This window comes from Helicoverpa zea, chromosome 17, assembly GCF_022581195.2.
Source record: "Helicoverpa zea isolate HzStark_Cry1AcR chromosome 17, ilHelZeax1.1, whole genome shotgun sequence".
Taxonomy (NCBI): Eukaryota; Metazoa; Arthropoda; class Insecta; order Lepidoptera; family Noctuidae; genus Helicoverpa; species Helicoverpa zea.
In genome coordinates this window covers 5,769,128-5,791,743 of record NC_061468.1, presented here as the reverse complement: position 1 = coordinate 5,791,743, position 22,616 = coordinate 5,769,128, and the positions used below count along the sequence as shown (strand labels likewise).

The following is a 22,616-nucleotide window of genomic DNA, read 5'->3' as shown; positions in this document are numbered from 1 at the left end:
ATTCAACAAATTATTTAGCTAATGTTTTTAAGCCGCTGAGCCCTAGGCACACGTTAGAGGTTAGCTGTGTACAATAGAGGAACATTCATTGAACACGGAGGGTATTCCCCGTTCATAGGCACGAAACATCAAACTCTCAACACACGATAGCGTGTACAGGATTCTTACAGACAAATTCATTGTCATACAAGACTAATGCAGTCTATTAGTAAAGAAACCGAACAGAATGAGACTAGTTGCTGATTTAGCATTATTTCTACCTGCCCGACTCTCTATTGAAAATGCTTCCAACAAGATTGTATTCCCAATCTATATTTGTATTTTGGATCAGTATAATTTTTTTTTTTTTGTTCTGCACATGAGGAATTTATGATGCGAGAAGCCGAAAATCGATCTCAGTGGCGTGCACTTGGAGAGGCCTATGTCCAGCAGTGGACTGCGATAGGCTGATGATGATGATGATAATGATAATTTTTTTAAAGTACCTACTAGTAGGGTAGGCGGCAGGGCTCTAACATTCGTATTTTGTGCTTAGTTGAAGTCATTCATCAGAGACTTAGTCTAGTCTTGATCTAACACGGGATTACGATGTAGGAGACAGGTATGATACATTATGTTAGGTAAAAGTAAAACGCCATGTTTTGTTTCAGTTTCATGTAGTCATCACTTGTTTTAATATCTATCTATTTACACTTACACATAAACTTAAGCTGGAGTACAATGAACACTACAATACAATATATTGATATTATCTTAGAAGCGTTGGTAATATCATAAGTACTAGCTTGAGTCATGATTTAACTTGTACTATAAATTAATTCATACAAAAATATACTTAAGTTTAAATATCACACCGAATAAGCAAAATATAATTAACGTGTTAATAGTAATAGATACTAATTGCAGTATATTTCATTTTTATACATTTTAGAGAGGAAAAATCATAAAACTTAAAAACTACATTTCTGATCAATTTCATGAATATCAGAAAATTTTAATGATGCCAGAGAGCATGCAAAATCATAAAATGTTCATTTAATTTATTTTCCTAATTACATCAAAGCAAAAACTAATAATACAATCATATAATATCCACTTATAAGCAAACCTACGTTATTATTACGGCAGCATAATATTTAACTGTGGCAGCATTATGTATTTAAAAAGTACAGGATAAACGCACACTATACATTTAAAAATTCTAATTCTCATCAAAACAAAAATCTAAAAGAAACGAGAACTTACATTAAATAATAATATTGTATTACCTTTAGTGTGCGTTCGACCTTAAAACTAAGTTTAAACTACGTCAGAATTTGCGACTTAAATGTAGGACCCGACCACATTCATCGGTGAAATTGGTTCATTTTGAAAAGTATGGTAAGTATTAAATGACAGACGAAAAAATAACATCCATCGTAATATATTTTAGAAGTTGGTCACCACTGGTGTTTTGTTTCGTAGTCTAAGCTTAGGCTTACTAAAAGTATGAAGGTGAGTTACACCATTTCAATATAACGAGAACTACTCACAAACTATAACCAGCCGTATGCGTACCAAACGTTAGCCAAATCGGCTGTTTGACAACTTCAAAAAGTTCGGTTATCGTTATAGTAAAATGGTGCAACTCACCGTAATATGTTTAATGTTCACCGACCGGCGCAGGATTGACAGCAGTTGTTAATATAGTAGTTGTAGTTGCACAGGCGAGCTTGCACCGCTAGGAAGCAGTTGTTTAACTTATCATCGCAGTTACCTAGAAGAAATAAAAAGTAAAAACATTGTGTGATTAACACTTATAATAAAAACTATAAAGGCCTCTCAGTTTCCAGGTTTAGGTACCTATCACAATACTTGGCAGCCAAATTATTCTTTAAAAAAAACTACGTTTTCATGCACATTTAACGGCTAAAAAACATGAACAGTGATTGATTGTGAATTCATACCAATTTTAACTGAATCATCAAAATAATAAACATGACTATTGATTATTATATCTTATCTGTTACTAAAAGCTTGTAAACCATTAATATTATCTGATAACCATCTTAGATACATAGACTAAAACACTAGGTTCGCACGACGATGTCTTTTTCTTTTACATAAAAGTATGGATCAAAGTAAATTTTATAGATATTTTTCTGCATGATTCAAAGACGTGTTTTACCTTTTGTCATATGATCCTTAGTTCTTTGTGAAATACTCCTTTGTTGAGGACTATCAGCGCTTGAAGCTTTTTGAGACTCTGCGAAAAATGAAAAGGCCTTTACATCGAAACTGATAACCTTGTAAAACTAAACACAAAAAGAAAGAATAGAAACCGTACACAAAATATTGTTTTACATTTAGTTCGTAAGGAGTTTATAGACAAATTCTACCTTATAATAAAATGTGGTCTTAAAAAAGTTCCGGCTTTAGTATAGCTTAAGTCATCGTCTCGAACAAACTTGGTACTTTTCAAAACCACGTTTTATAATAAGATGGATTGAGTGGTTGAGCACGAGTAAAAGGTATTGTTAGAGACTAAGTAGAGTATAGTATAGTATCATAGGTTTTATGAGCATGCTGCATAAGATTTCTACAAGAATGAAAATATTACGGCATCGGACTATTCATATTTGTTTTTACCATACTATTTTTTCTTCTAATCAGTTTGCTGTTTAGGAAATGTATTCTTATCTTTTCACGCAAAACATCACACATAATGTTTTATCAAATTATATGTCAATTTGGAGTTAGTTCTATCCATGTTCAAGGTCCGTACTTATCTCTCAATATCGATTGTGTTAACAAGCTGTACTAAATCTATAGACAGTCCTAATTTTACGAGGGACTCTACGTTCTATGAAATAGGTATTAGGTTTACACAAATATATCTACACTACAAATTGCGTACTGTACCTTGTAACTGAACTTGGTTTCTTGAAAAAACTTAAACACTAGTACAGTTTTAACAATATAATTTGTTTTAATCATAAATCATAATTAAAAAATCATTTCTAAGAGACGCAATCTAGTAATAATACTGTAACTAAAGGAAAAAAATATTTAGATTCTCTAGTTAAGACCGCTGAAGGATGAAATAACCATTACAAGTAAGTACGAAATAAACTACGGAGCAATAAAGATTTAGTTTTCTGAATTAAAAATTAATACCTACACAAAATAAAGTTGCCTTTCTTCCGTATAAATATAATGAACTAGATTGCATCGCGTAGACTTATTAATCCAATCTCTTTAACAATACTTTTAAATCACTTTAAAGACTTCAATTCTGGCACTATGTAAGTCATAAACACTTTCATTATATTTCTAGTTCCGCAAAAGAGTTCCTGAATACTTATTTACACTCAGAAATCAATACTGGTAATTTAATAACAATAAAGTTCGTATACCGTCATTGTCGTCTAAGTTTTAGAACATGTACGGTCGACCAAAGAAAGACTTCATTCTTATAAACCGAAAGCCTTTGTTGAAAGTTTTTCTTTTATGCTTTTTTATCTTTATGACATCAGTAAATCTAGAATAAGCGCCAGTGTGGAGGTATCTCCTGTACACTCGCTTTAGCAATAAAGGACTCCAAACGAATCGGCTTCCCACATAACCTCCGCTGAATATTGCGAAGTATTGTGGGCTCTCGTCCCGCGTCGTTTTGTTCCCTGCAGAATAACGTTATGCTCAAGCGCAGAATGTTTACGGATAGTTGGAACATTTAGGAATACAAACACAAGTTCGTTAGCATGAATCTTACAAAACATCATAGTTATACAGTTTATTCACGAAAGTAATAAAGGTAAAATATGAGGAAACATCGTTACAATTATTGTGTAGAAATTATTGTAGATTGAATTTCAGTTACAAGGCGCACGGTTACAAGTTACTGCCTGTTTTTAGTAATTACTTCCGAAGTACGATTTTTAAACCTCAAAAATGGATCTAACTATTAAATCATCGATGTAAAAAGGAACAAAATAGAGCAGTCTCGTCATAAACAGTAAAAAAAAAGACAAATCAACAAATATAAGAAAAATAAATAAAAAACCTTTTTTCATATTTATGACAACAAGACAACACACATTCCAAACAAAATTACAGATATACACATAGGGGTGCACATTGCCTTAACCACTTCCATGAGTAAGAAATACTTACCAATAACCAAAGGCTGTTGGTGCTTGATGTCAACAGCGATGGTCTTCGGGGCCGCAGCCGCAGGTCGCACAACGCAGTTGAGGTCACAAATCCGAGTCGCACGGCGAGGCTGGCTACACTCCCCATCACTGGTGATGGAATCACCTCTACTGCACACAGCTGTGCGGAGCTGAATACCTGAACTGCTTGTGTTGCAGTTCCCTGAACACTGAGTGACAAGGAATTGGAAATCAAAAGAATTATAGGGGCGAATCAGGCTAGTCCAATCTAAAGAAAGAACTCGTAAAAACTAAACTGCCTTAGTAAAAGCAGGACCAACATTACAAATTATATTATCAAAGAGGGATCATATTCAAACTGTCATCTGGATCTCGACTAACCAATTGATAGGTTAACACATTAATCCGAAACCTGAACATTACGCAAAACATGATCCTGTTGGAATTGAAAAGGTCGTTGTAATAAAGTAATTAAGATATACGCAGAAGCGTCAAAACGTTCTTCGTTAACTGGACGGTGGACGGCGCTAATTAGAATATCAATCACAAGGTTCGCTACATATCGTTCAATTAATCAAAACGTGTCCTTTTGCATGTTTATTTATATTGTTCAGGGTATTCTACAAGGTTGGTCATTAATAGCTATTTTTATCTTACTACAAGCGTATTAAAAAATATATTAGGGGACAATTTGTGAAAAAATATTTCATGTCAAGAGGAGAAATTAGTTTCTAAAGAATGGCAGGTTATCTACAAAATGCGAACTATGATAAAATATGATCATGGGAAAGTCAAGATCAAATCCTTACTAATATTATAAATCGGAAAGTGAGTTTGTTTGTTTGTTTGTTTGTTTGTTCCGCTTTCACGCCGTAACTACTGAACCGATTGCTTTGAAATTTTGCAGACGTAAAGTTAGAAGTCCGGATTAAATAATAGGGTACTTTTTATCCCGAAAAAAATAGATATTCCCGAGGGAAAACAAAAATATTGTTTGCTTGATGGATGGATTGTAGATGGCGCTGTGTGTCGTTTAAAACAAGGTAATATATTGCAAACGAATATAAACATGTAAATTTAGAAGCTAAATGATACGATAATGAATCCCCGAAAATGAGGAATTCCCGAGGGATGATGTACAATTTGTTTAATCGTCTAAACTGTTTTTTTTTACATCTACTTATATATTGCAAACGAATATGAACATATAAATTTAGAAGCTAAATGATACGATAATGAATCCTCCAAAATGAGGAATTCCCGAGGGATGACGTACAATTTGTTTTATCGTCTTAACTGTTTTTTTTACATCTACTTATCCTGAAATAACTATAATTCAACGAATTACTAATTGGTATAAGTATTAGTTAAGTTATTTAGTTCTTGAGGTATGCGATAGATGGCGCTGGGTGTTTTTAAAACGTGGTAACGATGAGTTTTTAAAATACGTAAGAAGTGCAATGATATCTCGCGCTTTAACCTGTAGCTCATTGTTCAATCGCGAGCTTCCCGATAGCTCGATAGATGGCGTTGTGCTTTTCTGTATCGCGGTGTTAAGGTTCGCCGCGAATTAGTCTTAAGGTGTTTTGAAATCAGTGGGGCCCAGTAGGGCCAGGGCCAGCCGGGGGCCGGGGCTGCGGGTTGTTCGAAAGAGATACCGCGGCCCTGGTATATAAAAGGCCTAGAACGGAACACGACGATTTTAGTCGGTAAGAGTCTGACACTCCCTCACCGCTGCTAACCCAATTCCAACAGACCTCCCATTTCAATTTAAAAGACTACAATTTCCTATAAGGGTTTCATTTGCAATGACCATTAATAAAGCACAAGGCCAAACTCTAAGGGTTGCTGGAGTACACTTAGAAAAACATTGTTTTTCGCATGGTCAGCTCTATGTAGCGTGTTCCTGGGTTTCCAGTGCCCAAAATCTGCATGTTTTTGCTCCACAAAGGAAAACGTATAATATAGTGTACCATTCAGTTTTGGTTTAACAACTAATCGTATCCAGCGTTACATCGCGCTTCTTAGATTTTTCCGTGGGAATGAGAAGTTTTCTTATAGTTGTGATTTATACCGCAATATAACTGAATTCCACGCGGGCGAAGCCGCGGGCGGAAAGCTAGTAAAATTTAATAAAGGTGTTCATTGTTGCCACGAATACGAAACTTCAAGTAGCTTTAGACCTATTCAAATTGCACTTTCGTAAAAAATATCATCATATTAAGACAACGTACCTGTCCCCAATCGCCGTAGTGCCACATAGCTTTACAATCCCCTGAACAGTCACGTTCATGAGCCGGTTTTGGCATACGACATGCCGTGTCCTTCAGATGTCGACCAGTGCCTCCGATACATAGTACTCCACGGATTTGCTTTCCTCGACAGGGAGATGAGCAAGAAGACCATTCACCTAAAGAATTTCACACATTTAGAATATTAGAAAGTGTACCAATAAAGATGATTTTGTGACATGAAGCTACAGTATTGAAGAGAATGCTTTCAAAAGGGGTAGGTAACCACGGCAAGCGAAGTCATTTAAAATAAAAATCCACGACAAAATATGAATATAAAACCAACATAATAATATGTATGTATGAATAATACGACTTTTGATTCTCAGATTGCGTTACAAGTAACTTCCTTCTTAATATAAACTCATAATGCTATAAATCATCTTAGCAGTTGACATTTACCTCAAAGATTGCAATATTTATCTTCAGCTACTTATGGGCATCAAGTTAACTCTGCCTTGCAATAAGCCGGCAATGTTAGTGGTTTACCCATAAGAAGTAATCAGATAGGATCTTTATAACAAATAGTCCTACAGATTAAAGTCATAATTGTTATCAGTCTAGTCTTTTTACTTCGAATTGCTTATTTTCTCGTTTGACTAGATTCTGATGACTGATTCAAGTCTATGGAAATCTATTTAGAAAATAAGTTCAGCTCATTACGTTTAGCTAATATCAAAGACATTTGCATTAACCAAAACAAGATCATTTATTAGAAAAAAGGTTCCTTCAAGGATATTCCCCAATTTTGATGCCTTTAAATGGTCAAGAAAATAACTAACCAAATTAATAGTTAATGATTAACCAACATTAACGATTTCTTGCTGAAAATGGACAAATGCCGGATGCAAATAAGGTATGGATGGATAAGTTAAAAGGAGTAAAAATACATATTTACCAGTGAACCAATTTCCATCAATTGGTGCGCATTCAGACTTCGGTTGGCAGGGGCGTTTTGATTCAGGCGCTTTCGAGGAACAACCTGATGGCTCACCGCAGCGAACTCCTCGAGTCTGAACACCACCACCAACACACCAGCCTACACACTGAAACATGACTTTACATTTAATTTAATTTACATTAAGTTGCAAGCGGCTGCAAGTTTTGATAGAACTTGGATACAATATATGAGGATAAGTAGCTTAGTTTTTAGTCAAATTTTTATACAGGTCTGGATTTTGAAAATAAATTGACTCTATAATTATTTCTTACTGTAACTAATTCCCGTTTCGTCCTGTTGATGTATTGTATCTTTAAGATCTACATAAGTGTTTACAAGTGTGTACGGTTTTATTTGAATAAAATTCGCGTTAAATTATTTCCGTCTATGTCTGGATAGTTCTCTCTTGTTTAATGATGTAGACCGTCAATTAAGTCTGTCAGTTTCACTTAAAAGCGTTCCTACGCGTGAATAAATTCTATCTAAAGCTTGCATTTCAAATGGTGAAAAGGAATGTTTACCATAATTTTCTTTGAATTCTTTATTCATGAATACAATTTCAGAACGCTAAATTTATTTTGCCTTTTGCACGTAATGGCTTTTCTTTGCAACTCGATCTCAAAATATTACACTAAATCAAGCAGGTGCTAAAACAAAAAGAATTTATTTTTGATAAAATACCGATAAATGGAAACATTTACGCGTTCCATTGGAAATTTATTCTTGAATAAATTGAGTGCACCATATGTTGCAGGAACGAGAACAATTTCGATCCATTTGTCAATATCATGTTAACAAGTAATATTTCACTACTAATAGTGATTTACGAGTTAAATCAATAGTATCATTTGAATAAGCAAAACTGACATGCTCTTATCTGCAATAAGTCAGAAGCCCACCTCCATTCAGCTATTATTCAATGCATTGTTGCAATAACTCCATGTGTTATTTCTATTGAACAAGACATTACTTACGAAGCAAAAATATAACAATAAACAAATGATGTACTTGATCATGACATTGACCATTTGTAAGGCCGTATAAGACAAACAATAACTAACTTTTGGCTCAGCCTAAAGCAATGTAAACGAAAATGTCAGTCTTTTTACATACGTGTAGATTTAGCAGCAAAAACACACGTTTCACATTTTAAATAACGGAATAATGCGATTTCTCCTGCTGCGCTATTCACAGTCTTCATTATACGTAAATGCATAAAGACCTGAACTTTCAGGCGCTTCAAAGACTTTTATGAATACATTCTGCGAAAAATTCTGATGTTTCAAACAAGTTGTATAACTTTTGAAGTTAACAATGAAACTGGTTAACACGTTAAAATTTTAAAATAAAAGTTCATGCAACTTAATATTTTACTACAGCATCAGCTTTGTATTTTTTGTTACGTCGGACTTTACTCATAATAAGCAGATAGTTTTTATATGATGCAAAATGCTGTAATGTTTCAAACCTAAATCAATTTTCCAAACTCATTAAATTGGTTTCCATTTATATAATTTTTAAATATAATAGAATCTTCTACTTACCTCCGACCAGTCAGTATATATCCAGCCGGCAGTAGATGCACTGAAGGAATAAGCTGGTCCAACATCTTGTACGGTATTATTGACAATGACCGTATACACTGGTCCTTCCTTGAAGGCGTCGGTATGGTCTCTCGGTTTGATCACGCGCTTGGATGTGATCTGCCTCACTTCACCACCAACTTGCACATTACAGTCGGGAATGACACAACTCTCCGATGTTGATGGCTTTGGTAGAGGACATTTTTGATCACTGATCTAAAAATGAAGGATTTTGGTTTAGATCCTCCAAAACTTCCATTTCTAATATAAAATTTGAAGTTGAAGTTTTGGACGATCTGCTTACCTTAGTAATGCCTTTAGCATGATCCTGTACGCAGCCAACGATTCTGGTCCTGGTAGCGGGTCCACATCGCGGACATGCAGTCCAGGCCGCCGCCCGCCACCGAGGGGGACAGGCATTGGTCCCACATTTGCGACGACTTGGAGGAGGAGTGGGACCCGCGCAGTGTGTTGAAGCAACCTCGCGCTTACTGGGATTGGCCTCCACGCAACGATACTTACCCAACTGAAGAGAATTTGTGTATCAGTCCAAAATGGTTTTATTGTAAAAATGTTATTTGCCATCTTTATAAAGAGGAGTGAGGAACAATGTTTCAAAGCATTTCTAATCAACCTAAAATAGGTAATACTAAGAAATATTTATAAGATCTGTGAAATTATGAAGGTTCGTGGAAAAAATAGCATCACATTACCAATTATCCCGAAATACGGTCCGACGTCTAACTGTGCTAGCAATAAAGCATTGGTACAGATTGATTTCAATTAGGTATTTATCGGTCAGACTGACTAGACGCCTCATTGTCCGATTGGCAGCATGTAGGCCAAAGTTACTGTGTCTAGAGTGTTTTATGGCTTGTACAAAATTTGACTCAAATTCCTAAAGATATCTCACTGTGAATCAAAGCCTCTGTAAATTGGCACTTACTTGAATACCACCTCCGCAGGTTCTCGTACATTGCGTGTAAGACATTATCTTCCACATAAACTTTCTGTTGCCAACGATAATCTCATCCGCGTTAGCATCTTCGGGGCTAATGCTTATTTCTGGCTGCCTTGGTCCACCTATACTTTTTCTAGAATGCATTTCATAACTGTGATGTCGTCGAAAATGAGTTGCAGGAAACGTGGACGGTGTTACGCCAACCAAATCAGTTTTCGTAACAGCTTCACTCTCCACTTCACCTGGTAGTGATTCCGTGAAATATTCATATTTTATACTAGGATTTGGTTGCGTATAAAGTATCTGAAAATAAATATTACATTCACTTCTTTAAAATTCGCTCGTAATGGATTTATCGCGGCAATATGTTTGCCATATGCTACGATCTTTGTAATTCGTAAATCCCATAATACGTGTTACCTATTTCACGAATTGAGAGGTTGTTGGATATACATACCATGATATCGATGGGATGGTGTATGGGTCCGTGCGCGAACACTGCGTCGCGCGAGCCGTCGCGCGCGTAGTGGAAGCGCGCGCCCGCCGCCTCGTACGTGCCCGGCGCCGACACCGCGAACTCGCCGTTCATTATGTACGACCCGTTGGTTATCTTCAAAGCTGTAAGTACATCCATGTCAAAGATCCATTCAGTACTAAGTATGTTTGCACCATTACCTTTGATTTGATCGACAATCAATTTATAATCCACGGCTCTATTTACATTGCTTCCCACAGATGTTTAACAACAGGCGTTCAATAGTCTGTACACATTAATTACCGAGAGCGACGTATTGTAAACTACCTGTCAACGATTCCGCATCACATTAAAAGCCGGGGCAAAGCTGTATTCATATCATTGGCACAAAACAAAGTGGGCGTTGGTATGTATAGCAGACTCAAATGATTTACAGTCCACTTCGTGTACAATGCTGATTGATAAGTGACCAACCTCACGTTCTCGGCCCATTAGGCTTTATCAAAGGACTATTCATTAAGTATTGTAGAACGATAAATAAAACTTCTGGCAAAGAGGTTACCTTAATTCATCAGTATTTCAATTTTTACCAACAAGACCAGACGGCCGATTTAAAGCTGACAGGTACATTAGCACCTGTTCGCACAGTCACGTAGCTATCATGACCTACCGTAAGGATGAAACGCGTGGTGTACGCCCTTCATCTTGATGCCACAATTACGCGAAGGAATTGGATGTTTATAGTCTTCATTGAAAAGAAAGAAATGCACCTTCAAGTAAGTTGATTTTACATAGTTCTTGAAATTCTGTAGTTACATTGATGTATAAACCTACCTATATAATTGTCATTGGGCATGATCTCTGTGACGTTGAGCCTGCAGGCGCCGCGCGGCACGGTGGCGACGTAGGAGTAGCCGAGCGGCAGCCGCGGCCGCGAGAACAGCCCCGATACCAGGCGCCGCCCGCAGCGCAGCTCGCGCGACCACGCCGACGACAGCACACCTTCGCGACCCACAGCCTACATAACAACATTAACAAATCAGACAAATGGCAATGAACAATTACTTGAGAATACCCAAAGAACCCTGCTCTTCATTAATAAGCTCTTCATTCTACAGATATTCTGATCAATAGGTATAACCATGTTCAGGAACCAATTCTTTTCGGGTGGGAAAATTATCAAAATAAATGAGCGGAGACCTGTTTTGTTAGACGGTTTCCATTCCAGGAGTGTGTAATCTTTTGCGACCTATGTCATGAGTCCAATGAAAGGTTTATCCAAAACGTGCAGCTCAGTATTTAGCGACAGTTTAAGTCCTTGCAAATGACGTCTCCCTGACCGTCATCAGCCTGGATTACATTTCAGAGATGTGATGTAATAAATTAGTACTTGGATGAAACCATATCGATTAGAAGCTGGGCATATCGTCTATTTTAAAGCGCTATATTTAAAGCGCTTCCCACCTCAACTTCTAATTCTAAAGTTAAACCACATTAACATGAATCGATATTAGAGGGTCATCTATTTAGAATGGATGAGCTCCTAATCTCGATAAGTGAAACATGTAGTAATTTACTTGTAGTTTTAGACCGAGATACCCAGTGAGGACAATCGTTACACAATGGACTTATGATCGTAATGGCTCTCTCTACGATGTATTGTTCGCCGTTGTCCACAACACTCAATTTCTTCTCATACATACATTGTACGCTAACAAAGTACGATTTACGATGTTGATTAGGAATTCTAACGAGCCGATTGGAAAGTCTGAGTAGGATGAAAATATTGTAGTGACGGATACTATCTTATCATAGTGGAAACACGTTCCTATTGATCAATCGAAATGTTGCTCGTACCAAAATGTTTAAGCTGATTGTTTTATTAATCATTTTGATTTGAAGAGTTTCTCGATAACACTGCTTTTAATTTTATTTATTGACGTATCTCAATTTAAGAAAACTCATGACACATTGTACAATTTATAGTGATGTAATTACATGACTACCATAATTATAGCCCTGTTAAAGTTAGGAACTAAACCAACATCTTTACGCACTGGTGGAATAAATAGTAAACACTTTGATACAAAAACAATATAAAAGAAAAGGCAATAAATTTCTCACTTAAAGGAGTGCTATCCTACTTATTGGACCACATGCTCCGGTGTATATTTACGCAAAGTGCTCGTTTAACGCCAAGACCTATAATATGCCTAAATGCGTCAAACCACTTACGGACAAACTGTCTTTATTAACATTTTAACTAGTAAAAGGATCATATGCGAATCAATGTTCCTCTATTTGTAGCTTCACACACGTTTATAGAGCTTAATTATGTTTCCTTCGTTACAAGAATATGAAGCATTATGCAAATATTTCAGATAAAGATAATATTAAGTTATTTACTTTGTAATACACTTGCGCGTATGCAATCGCGTTGAATATTATTATTTAGAGCACACGCTACGATATAAGCAAATGTTTAAATTGCTTTGTTGAGTAACGAAATCGAAAACGATTTAGAAATGTTTCCTAGGAAACAATGCTTTAATAAAATCATAGTCCAATTAATATTTATGTTCTTTTTAATGGATTGAAAATTATCTGGATGAGCAACAATATAATTTGGCGTATCTGTTTCCGCCTACGTTACTTTCTTATACGTTGGCTTGCTCCCAAACTTGACCAAATTCAAGGCAATTGAGCTTTCAAGTTTATGTTAATGCTACATGAAAGGACCACCACTAATGACATTTATTGCCTACTAAGTCTTTGTCCCAGATAATTTGGTAACAAAACGGACACCCTCCATAATGACACATTCAAGGATCTCCGTAAAAGGTTCGTTTGTATTTTATTCGTCGTTAATGTTTTCATAGGAAACAAAATGGACGTTTAAAAATACCAACGTATGACAAAGCGTCACCAAGCGCTAATAATTTGCGGACGACCGTAAAAGGGTTAATAAATGAGAGCGCCCGATGCTTACTAATGAGATAATAAACTGAAGTTTTACATAATAAAATATATTGAAATTAAAAAATAGACGCATTCCACAGTATTTTGACAACTCATGTTATTTTAATTTCAAGAAACATTGGTAAATAATTAATAGGTTTTGAAAACATTAATCCTATTTATTAATGTGATCACAATAATACCACAGGCATTAATCAGCAAATACTTAGTGTATGGTTATTATAAATCATTCGAAGTGGTAATTGAAAACGTCCACTAATAGTCTATTAATTAGGATTAAGCGCGAGTTAACGAATCACCTGTCAGTGAGCGGTAACAGTTGGCTTTGAACTGTGTTTTATGCGCCTCACAGATTACTGAACAAGTTGCTTAACTGCGACAAACAATTGACCCGTACAGACAACATCTGCGCGGCAAAGTACGCCCGTTGGTTTAAAAAGTTATAAAATAACGTTTAGCATTGTTCAGTAACAGTGGAGTGGGATTAATTACACAAAAACGCGATGTAAACGCTATAGATTCACAGTAGTTTGACTAATGAAGCGTGGGTGTAACGATCTTGACTTTTCTCACTGAACAAATGCGCGATGCCACAGAATGTGACAAGTCAAATAACGTCGGTTCACAACTTTACATAATAAAAGCGGCGAGACCATAAACTGTCTATGTAATTGGTCAGAAAACTTTAATTGGCCGTAATGTGTTCTTATAAATCAATTAATACACCAACCTCCTTTCTTGGACTGCACTGATTATATCTGGACTCGTCGACTTGCTCATTGAACTGGATCATTTATAAAGTTTACTCACAAATGTAATAAACATCGGAGCAGCGGCGGCTAGCGGGCTGTCATATTACTGTGTTTGTTAACGCTAATTAAGGTAATCCATCATGATATATGGCTTTAAGTACTTGCTTTACTGCTAATCTATTAATTTTGCGTAACTCGAGTGTTGTATTAAGTTAGTAAACAAAAAATATGTAGGTAAACGGTATACTTACAAGCGCGAGGAGAACAAAAACTAGGCCGGAAGTAGACAGCATGTTGCCGCCAAAGTGTGCAGTAGATAACTTATTAGATAGCACTGATATTCACACGCGGGTGATCTTTCTGACACGCTTGATAGATGTCTATCATTTTCAATGACACATGTTGAAATTCAAAACTAGTTTAATTTGCTGAATAACAAACGGTTCGATGCATAATTTTCATTTGACATATGGTTTGTTAGAAGTGTAACATTTAACATATTATTCGATAATTAAAATTGAACGGCTTTATAATTTTATGAGTAGTAAAATTACAGATGTGTGTCAACGTTACTGTTTATACCTACAGTCGTAAAACATCTAGTCATTTGAATCAGTCATAATAATATAATTATTTGGATAATAAAGCTCTACAAACAAAGTTCTCAGTGTTACACTTTATTTCCCACTTAAACCGGGATTATCTTGCTTGTGACGGGGTATAAAAGGTCCAAATTTAAATAAACTGGTAGCTTTGAAATATTTAGTAAAGCAAAACATACGTTAAATAAATGGAACATAACAATTCGCGTCATAAATTAAATTAATATCCATGAAGGTTAAACCGCGGGGAGACGAGCCAAAAGTCTCCCAGATATTTAAATAAAGTACCTAATTATTATCGGCGGTCGTGGTAATGATTACTTTATTGTTAGTAGTACGCGTCGGCAAGACTAACGGCCGCTTTGATCTCGTTACGTGAAATGAATTGAATTTAAACGAGTATTAACCAAATCCACGTTGATATCTTTATACGATAGCTTTGAGCGAGATCCGCCTGAGCGCCCTGCATTGGCTTCAACATTATTACTTATTTGCATTCGTCATAACTCTGTATTTTATATTTGCATAAGTCGGATTGTGCATTTTCCTGTATTTCAAGATAATACCATTATATTCATGAAACATTTACATTCATGAATTTTATTCACGTTTATATTTATCCGAAGAACACTGGGAGACAATTTTGATCTTTAGCATAGATTGTATTTAGAAGAGGAGATTATTAGCAGATACAATCTAAATACGATTACTGGTAAGCAACTGAGGTGCAGGCAACTAGAAAATCTAGAAATAGTGTTATTGCCTTTGCGTGGCACTTATTGGTGTACGGTTGAGATGGCCGGATTACTTTTGTGCCCTATCTAGATTATAGAATACAGGCATCGTTTTACATGGATATTAAGATAATGCACAACAACATACTTTTTACTCACTAGCACATTCAATTCAATGTCTACAAAGATATTACTTTTTAATTTATTTACTTTGTTTACGTATAATCGTGTAGTGGCACTGGTAAAGCCAACTACTGCGCATTCCGGCTGCATTAGGGGTACAAAGTGATATTGCCGTCACGAATTAAATTATTTTTCGCAACTGCAATTTACATGTATGAATCATACAGAGTGGCACGATACATATTAATGAGGACCCTTTGTATGTAAATAAGGTATTTTTTCCCAAATAAGTGAAACTGAAGGTTTCGTTGATGTATGGGAAAATATTGGACCTCTATGACAATTTTATTGAGGTTAATGTTATTCCTGTTTTATAGGTAAGTCGGTAGTGCAAGTGGCCGAGTTTTAAAAGTTTCCCATGCATACAGAGCACGGTACATAGTAAACCTGTATCGCAGGGATCGTATAGAAGCCAGTGGCGAGGCGCCAAGCTTTCGCGCCGCCTTTCATGAAGGTAACAGTTAACAACGTGCATTTTATACTAAATGCTGCAACAAAACGGTCACTCGCTCACCGATGCCATCTATCAAATCTAATGTTGCATTGCACACCTTGTTGCGCTTGCAAGCTATTCGAGTTTACTTTCTTTGATGACGTGCGATACGGGGTGTTGATTTACATAAGCTGTGAAAGCTAGGCTTTGTCTAAACCAGCTCTAGTGTCTACATATTTTATCCAATTGTTACAATTGTATAGTATTGACAAAAGCTTTTATATCAACCACTTTTTTCACGTCTTGAGCGTAAATGACATAAATGAAAATAGACAGTCTCTTCTAAAAAATAAATGCATACAAAATACTAGTCAATGTCAATACAATAAAAAATTACCAAATCAAAAGTAAGTAGCACTTCGTTGAACACATGACATTCGTAACGAAAATTGCAATAGAGTCACAACGTCACCAGCTGCTGCCAATGATTGTCTATTGATGAATGCTAATAGCGTTTAGGCACTTAGCACTAATACAGTATTTAGATTTCCTAGAATGAATCATGTTTTCAGGTTATATCTGCAACAAGTGTTCTTGCGTCAGTAGGCAAGAAGAATGCACTTAACTGACCTTGGATAAAGATTTAATACGTTTTTGCTGCTGAACACATGATGTAATTTTGTCTATGAGCAACATGTGAGTTCATCGTTGCAGTAAATATTCTTTATTAATCTGAATCATCCGTATAATAGGATAACGTTAAGATGAATTGGATGTCAGTTCTGTTAATGTTTTGGCAATTTTCCTGTATCGTGGGTGCATAGATACATTCCAATGAAGCATGTAACACTCAGACTTATTTTTCTCGCGTGAGAAAATCACCGTTCAATTCGAATCGCAGCGCGAAATTACCAGGCCAATAGAACTTGAACTATTTAAATACGACAAAACTTTAAATTATTTCAGAGCTTTTTGTCGCCGCAACGTCCATTTTAAACACACAATTTAAACTCACTCTGAAACTAAAATACATTTTCGTATTTGAGACTTACAAATTGGTATCGTCAAACGCCACCCTAACTTGCACACTTACAATATTTTTTTGTTTTGTATTCGTTTAACTTGTTATTGTCAGTGACATGTTTTAGGGTCATAAATCTAATGGGCCAGTGTCCTATTTAACCCCGATTTGGTCGCGTGTCGCCACTAAATATTTCAATTATTGTTATAATGATATTTGTCGAGCTGACGCGGCCACCATAAAATTTTTGGACCCCAGATAGTTAAGATAAATGGGCATTTTTGACCATTTAAACTTTTGAATTGAACTAATCTGTATGCCCCTAGATATAGAAAGCTTCATAGGTATATCTATTGAGGAATGACAAAGTTATTAAACCTGTCGAGGTAACATTGCCCATTTATCATATTTTTATGGTCGAACCACCATAAACCTTCACCAAAAGGTACCGATGTATATTTTAACTAATAAATTAAATTAACAAACGATTTATTAGTCATCAATTCTGTATAATAAATATCATGTTATTTCGTTTCAGAACTAGAAACTGTTTGACAAGACCACACCTATTACATAAAATATATTGACTTTAATATCTTTTCTGCCTGCATATTGACGACAGATTGCGTTTGACAGTACTATAATTCTATGAGTCTCTACATTCCCATGTGTTATCCGTGCTTTTACCATTATTTTATTCCTATGTAACAAAATAACTAATTAAAGAACTATTAACAAAATTATGCTACAGATCTCCTTACAGAACCGCATACAAATTATACCGCGCTACAAAGACAGTCTTTCATTTGCGTTTAGGAGTGGGCAGTAATCCACTTCGCGGGCTTCGGGCCAGTAAACAATAGCGCAGTCAATCCCCAATAACATTGTGAGTATTGTGACACATGTCTGCCAGAATGAAATTGTCGTGAAAGCCGTTCAATTTTACTACCTAACACATGTAGGTATATTTAATTTACGTTTACAGTGAATAAACAATCGCGATTAACACCATGTCAACATTGGCGGACGTCCAGACACTAAACATTACAAATAATGGATGCATCCTCAGATTCGACGGCCATCGTCATCAGTTGACATTACACAGGATGCTTCGAAATTTGAGTGTAAACGAAAGTAATGTACAACAGGATAAGCCCGATATATTTAGTAATCATTGAGTAAACAAGGCATTTTTTAAAGACAATAATTAAACAAACAAATAAAGCAGTTACAATTACATTACGTCCGCAGGAAATTATTCAATTTCAGCGTAAGTATATGCCTTATATTGCACGTCAAAAGGTCATTTCACGATTTAAAACGCACCCTTTATATACATGGTCCTTTTGACACGCAAGCTAAGCACCCTGTCAAAGACACATAAAACGTTTAATTTGTTATAAATGTTCAAGAATGTCATATTAACTAAATTATAGGCCGCGATGATCTTCTAACACTAGTTTCTACGAATTTAATTGCTAAGCCTGCTGCTATGATCACCTGGATTACAGTAATCCATAAAATGGTGATATGTGGTTTCCAGCCGTCGTTAAACCACGTAGATTGTTACTGGACGCAAACCACTCCTGACCTACATAACATCATCTACAAAGGAGTTCTACACTTACAGATTTCGTTGTTATTTAGTTGAAGTCAATTTCTTCTGTTGTTTATTTAGGGAACAGTTTTTGTAGCAGTTTGTGATTTCGTGAACTTTACAATGACCTAGTTTTAAGGTCCATGGGCTCTAGCATGAAAATCACAGACTTTTAGGTTAATGTCAGAAACATAACAATTGTTCATGACCATCAATAAACTGTGGTCACAGAACATAAAGCAAAGTACTATTGACATGTTAATAGCAGCCCCATTACAAATTTCAGAGAATAACAATGATGATGAATGGCAATAAGCCCGAAATAAAGATGTCCTCTATCTATAAGGAGGTAACCGACGTCCCCACTAGGGTTGTCAGGACAAATGTAGACTTTCGCCTAATTATTCAATGAAATTGCGAGAGCATAGCCTAGGTTTACGTTAATAGACCCTTCATCTTACAGTCTGTAGGAAATGTGACGCTAAACGATTGTATACGACCTCTTGAGGCGACTTTAATTAGCAACAGGCACTTCACTTGAGAAAATACAAGACACTAATTAGCGCAAGTACGTTTCATGTTTCAGTGCTTTGGCAGCCCTAAGGCAGATGTTAATCGACCTTGTAGTAACCCCAATTCGTTGATCACTGATGAAGCTTTTATAGCGGTCTTTTAATAATTTCTTAATGAAAAATTAACACAAGCAGTGTTGCGGATGACGCGGCCAAAAATTATTGTCGATCAGACGCCGAGATCAACGCACTGTCGCCGCTCTAATTAATGTGCTACTGTTAATTGTGTCCGAATCAAAGGGATTCCTTTCGATCTATTAGCTGCTTGGTTATTAGGGAAATTATTATGCCAAACCATCGAGCACTAATATAATAAGATTATTTAAATATAAATATTACCTATTTCTGAATAAAAAGTAAGTATATAAATATCAGGCAGCAAAATTTGTTAACAAAATTGTATTACAAATCCACTATTACATTTCAAGAAATGTTATGTTTACAAAATCTAGTACGAATTTCAATTGTTGTTGGGTGCCATGAAACTATCGCAAATAACTATACGTAAGTACTCTTACCTTCTAAATATTCTACTTAAATCAAAGTCCTTTATAAAATACTTAATTGAACCACGAACTTCACTTGTCAAAATAAAACATAGTAGAAAACAGGAAGCCGTAAATAAATAGCCGCCAAATGGAAAGATAGATTGCATTTAGTGCAGTTTCATGTTACAACCAACACACCGCACGACTCACGAAAATTAGTTACAATCGTCTTCCAGAAACCATTACCGGTTAGCTTAAGAACAATTTTACTGCATACTTAGCTTTAATTTATCTTGTCCTTTAACATTCGTTTGTTACATGAGAACAGCTGATAAGATTAGAGTAAGCATCCGCAGCGAACGGGACTTTCCGACCAGTTGCAGACCACTCGACAACAAACTTTGACAGCCATCAAATTAACATCGGATTGTCATTGACCGATGGTTACATCACTTAACGGAGAATATTATAATTGTGAACGATAAGAGATTTTAACGGAAATTAAATTATTCGCTTCGAATCAAACGCTAATGCGGACGGATGCATTTGTGAAAGCTCGCTTCGTTGAGCCAACAAATAAACATGTTTGTTTTTGATAATTATTTAAGGTTGGCATTAAATATTTCAATTTTCTAGAGATTAATAAACACACAATTATTGTTTAAGTTACAAAATGTTTCAAACAAACCAATATGTCATGAAAAAAATGCATTTCGTTGCACAATAACATAAACAAAAAAAAATACCTATACCAAACCGCACTTTTACTTAGAAAACAACTGCACTTATTAACGATTAATTTTCTAAAACTTTTAATTTAATAAATAAATATAAAATGAACCATGCACGAGTTTTCCCGGTATGCGTATGCGCAGCGGGTAAGTCGCGGCGCCGTGCACTACTGGCGCGTAAAGCACGCGTCTCCCGCGCATTCATACGTGGAAATCCGACAAACTGACAGAGTGGCCGGCCGCCCGTCTCATACCGAGAACACTCACACATATGCCAAATATCTGTCTCACGAGACAAATCACGCACCAACTATACAAATATTAAACATCGATCAACTCTGTTATATGTAGGTAAACAATGCTATTCTTTAGAAACAATCGATAACTGGACAATAATAGAGAAATTGTGTATAAAACTAACATGTCTATTATTTTTTTATGCGTTTTTCAACAAACTAACAGAAAGTGTATAAAGAAAGTATTTTGCTAATAATGTTATGATGCTATAGTTCGGCCATTCAGAGAATGCGTTCCTGACACGTCGCGATTGAACTGACGACGTAACTTTGCAATGGCGTTGCAGTTACGATAAAAATATTTTTGCTGGTTGTTTACCGTTTTAACAATTGAGGAGCATTAAAACAACATTATTATATCAATAATCAATGAATGTTATTACGTCGTCAGTTCAATCGCGACGTGTCAGGAACGCATTCTCTGAATGGCCGAACTATAGTTGGCCTATAGCCTACACACTGAAATATTTTTTCCGACCGGAAACTCCGAGATTAGCACGTGGCAAGGAAGCAAACAAACTCTTCAGCTTTATAATGTTACTACGAATGATAGTTTAAATTTTAATTATATGTTTATCTAACTCTTCCTACACAGTTTTTTTGCAAAATACAATCTTTCCGTCTCAGCTATGAATAGCTTTGCAATGCAGCCAAATCCTATATATTTTTTCCTGTTTGTTTCGCTTTCTTGCAAACACAAAAAAAAACTGTATTTTTCCGTGTCTCGTTGTGTCACTGCCTCAATACTAATGCATCGGACGTCATAGCTTCGAAGATTCAATTTCGTAAAGGTTGCGCCGAATCTAATGATTTATTCAATTGATCAACACCATTGAGCTTGTGAACTCGACACGTATCTTTTTATAAACAAGTCTTTCATCTTTCTGCAATAAAAGTTTCAATTTTTTATTAGGTTTTTCCCAAAAAATATATTTTTTATTTAGTGAATTCAATATCTAACCTTAAAAAGGCTTTTATTAGTGGCTTTACATTCTGTTACGTGAGTCTCATATCAAATAACTAAAATGTATTTTTGGAGATACTGGGTCTATAAAAATGTGAATCAAAATTCAGGTCCTTTGATATCCGATGGCGAGGCCTTAACAATTCTCAACAATATCCATTTCAGCTGTATAGTTTTGGAGGTACTTACACATCGTCGTATTGTCACATGATAAATGAAAAATCTGCAGAAGAGTCATATACACGGTGTTACAAAAAAGAGAATCTAAATCTAGGATTGAAATTAAGTGTCTCACTCACTATAAAAAGATAACCTTACAAAATATCTAGTCACAATATAAAAGTATCCATTATAAAAGCAAGTGCTCGAAACTTCATCAAATAGACCGCTTATTACGGCGCTTGTAAGTTTATTGACTACATATATTGTTCAATCTAATTTCATGTCATATAAGAATTATTTTACGTGTAACTGTTAAAGGATCAATTCGGAGCCATCATGGGCATAAATTTATATTCTTATGCATGAACAACTAACGTATTTTACGGTACTTTACACCCTTGTCTGTTGTCACATAAAACTAGTGGAGTTCATGAACACCAATTTCTCGATTATCTAGGATTCGACGCCAATTATTGTCACCTTGTAAAGATATTTATTGAGAAATCACAAGGCTGATTGAAACACAACTTTTATCTCTACTTATTCACACCGCCAGATGAATGAATGATGAATGGTACATTAATAAAAGAAACACTTAGAAGCACTTTTAAAAATGCAATCAATATTGATCCGCACGATCAAATGATAAGTCATCAATAACAGCTAGGTAAAGGGAACCATACCTACCACTAAGGGAATAC

At 35.7% G+C, this 22,616-nt stretch overlaps 1 protein-coding gene across 4 annotated transcripts; it reads right to left on the bottom strand.

Annotated features, from left to right (window-relative positions):
• Positions 1–1,408: 1,408 nt before the first annotated feature.
• On the bottom strand, positions 1,409–20,724 carry LOC124638446 (ADAMTS-like protein 4). 4 transcript variants are annotated; one of them, XM_047175413.1, is made up of 12 exons: positions 20,451–20,724; positions 14,384–14,560; positions 11,236–11,419; positions 10,384–10,544; positions 9,912–10,229; positions 9,270–9,491; positions 8,927–9,181; positions 7,341–7,488; positions 6,386–6,561; positions 4,153–4,360; positions 2,168–2,245; positions 1,409–1,756 (listed from the first exon to the last, which is right to left on the bottom strand). In XM_047175413.1, the coding sequence occupies exons 2-12, from the start codon at positions 14,423–14,425 to the stop codon at positions 1,650–1,652; spliced, it is 1,899 nt and encodes a 632-aa protein (XP_047031369.1). In that variant the 5' UTR covers positions 14,426–14,560; positions 20,451–20,724; the 3' UTR covers positions 1,409–1,649. The 4 variants fall into 4 exon arrangements, with proteins under 4 accessions (XP_047031369.1, XP_047031368.1, XP_047031370.1 ...); XM_047175412.1 differs by having other exon boundaries at positions 20,509–20,724; XM_047175414.1 differs by having other exon boundaries at positions 14,384–14,547; positions 20,509–20,724.
• Positions 20,725–22,616: the final 1,892 nt, after the last annotated feature.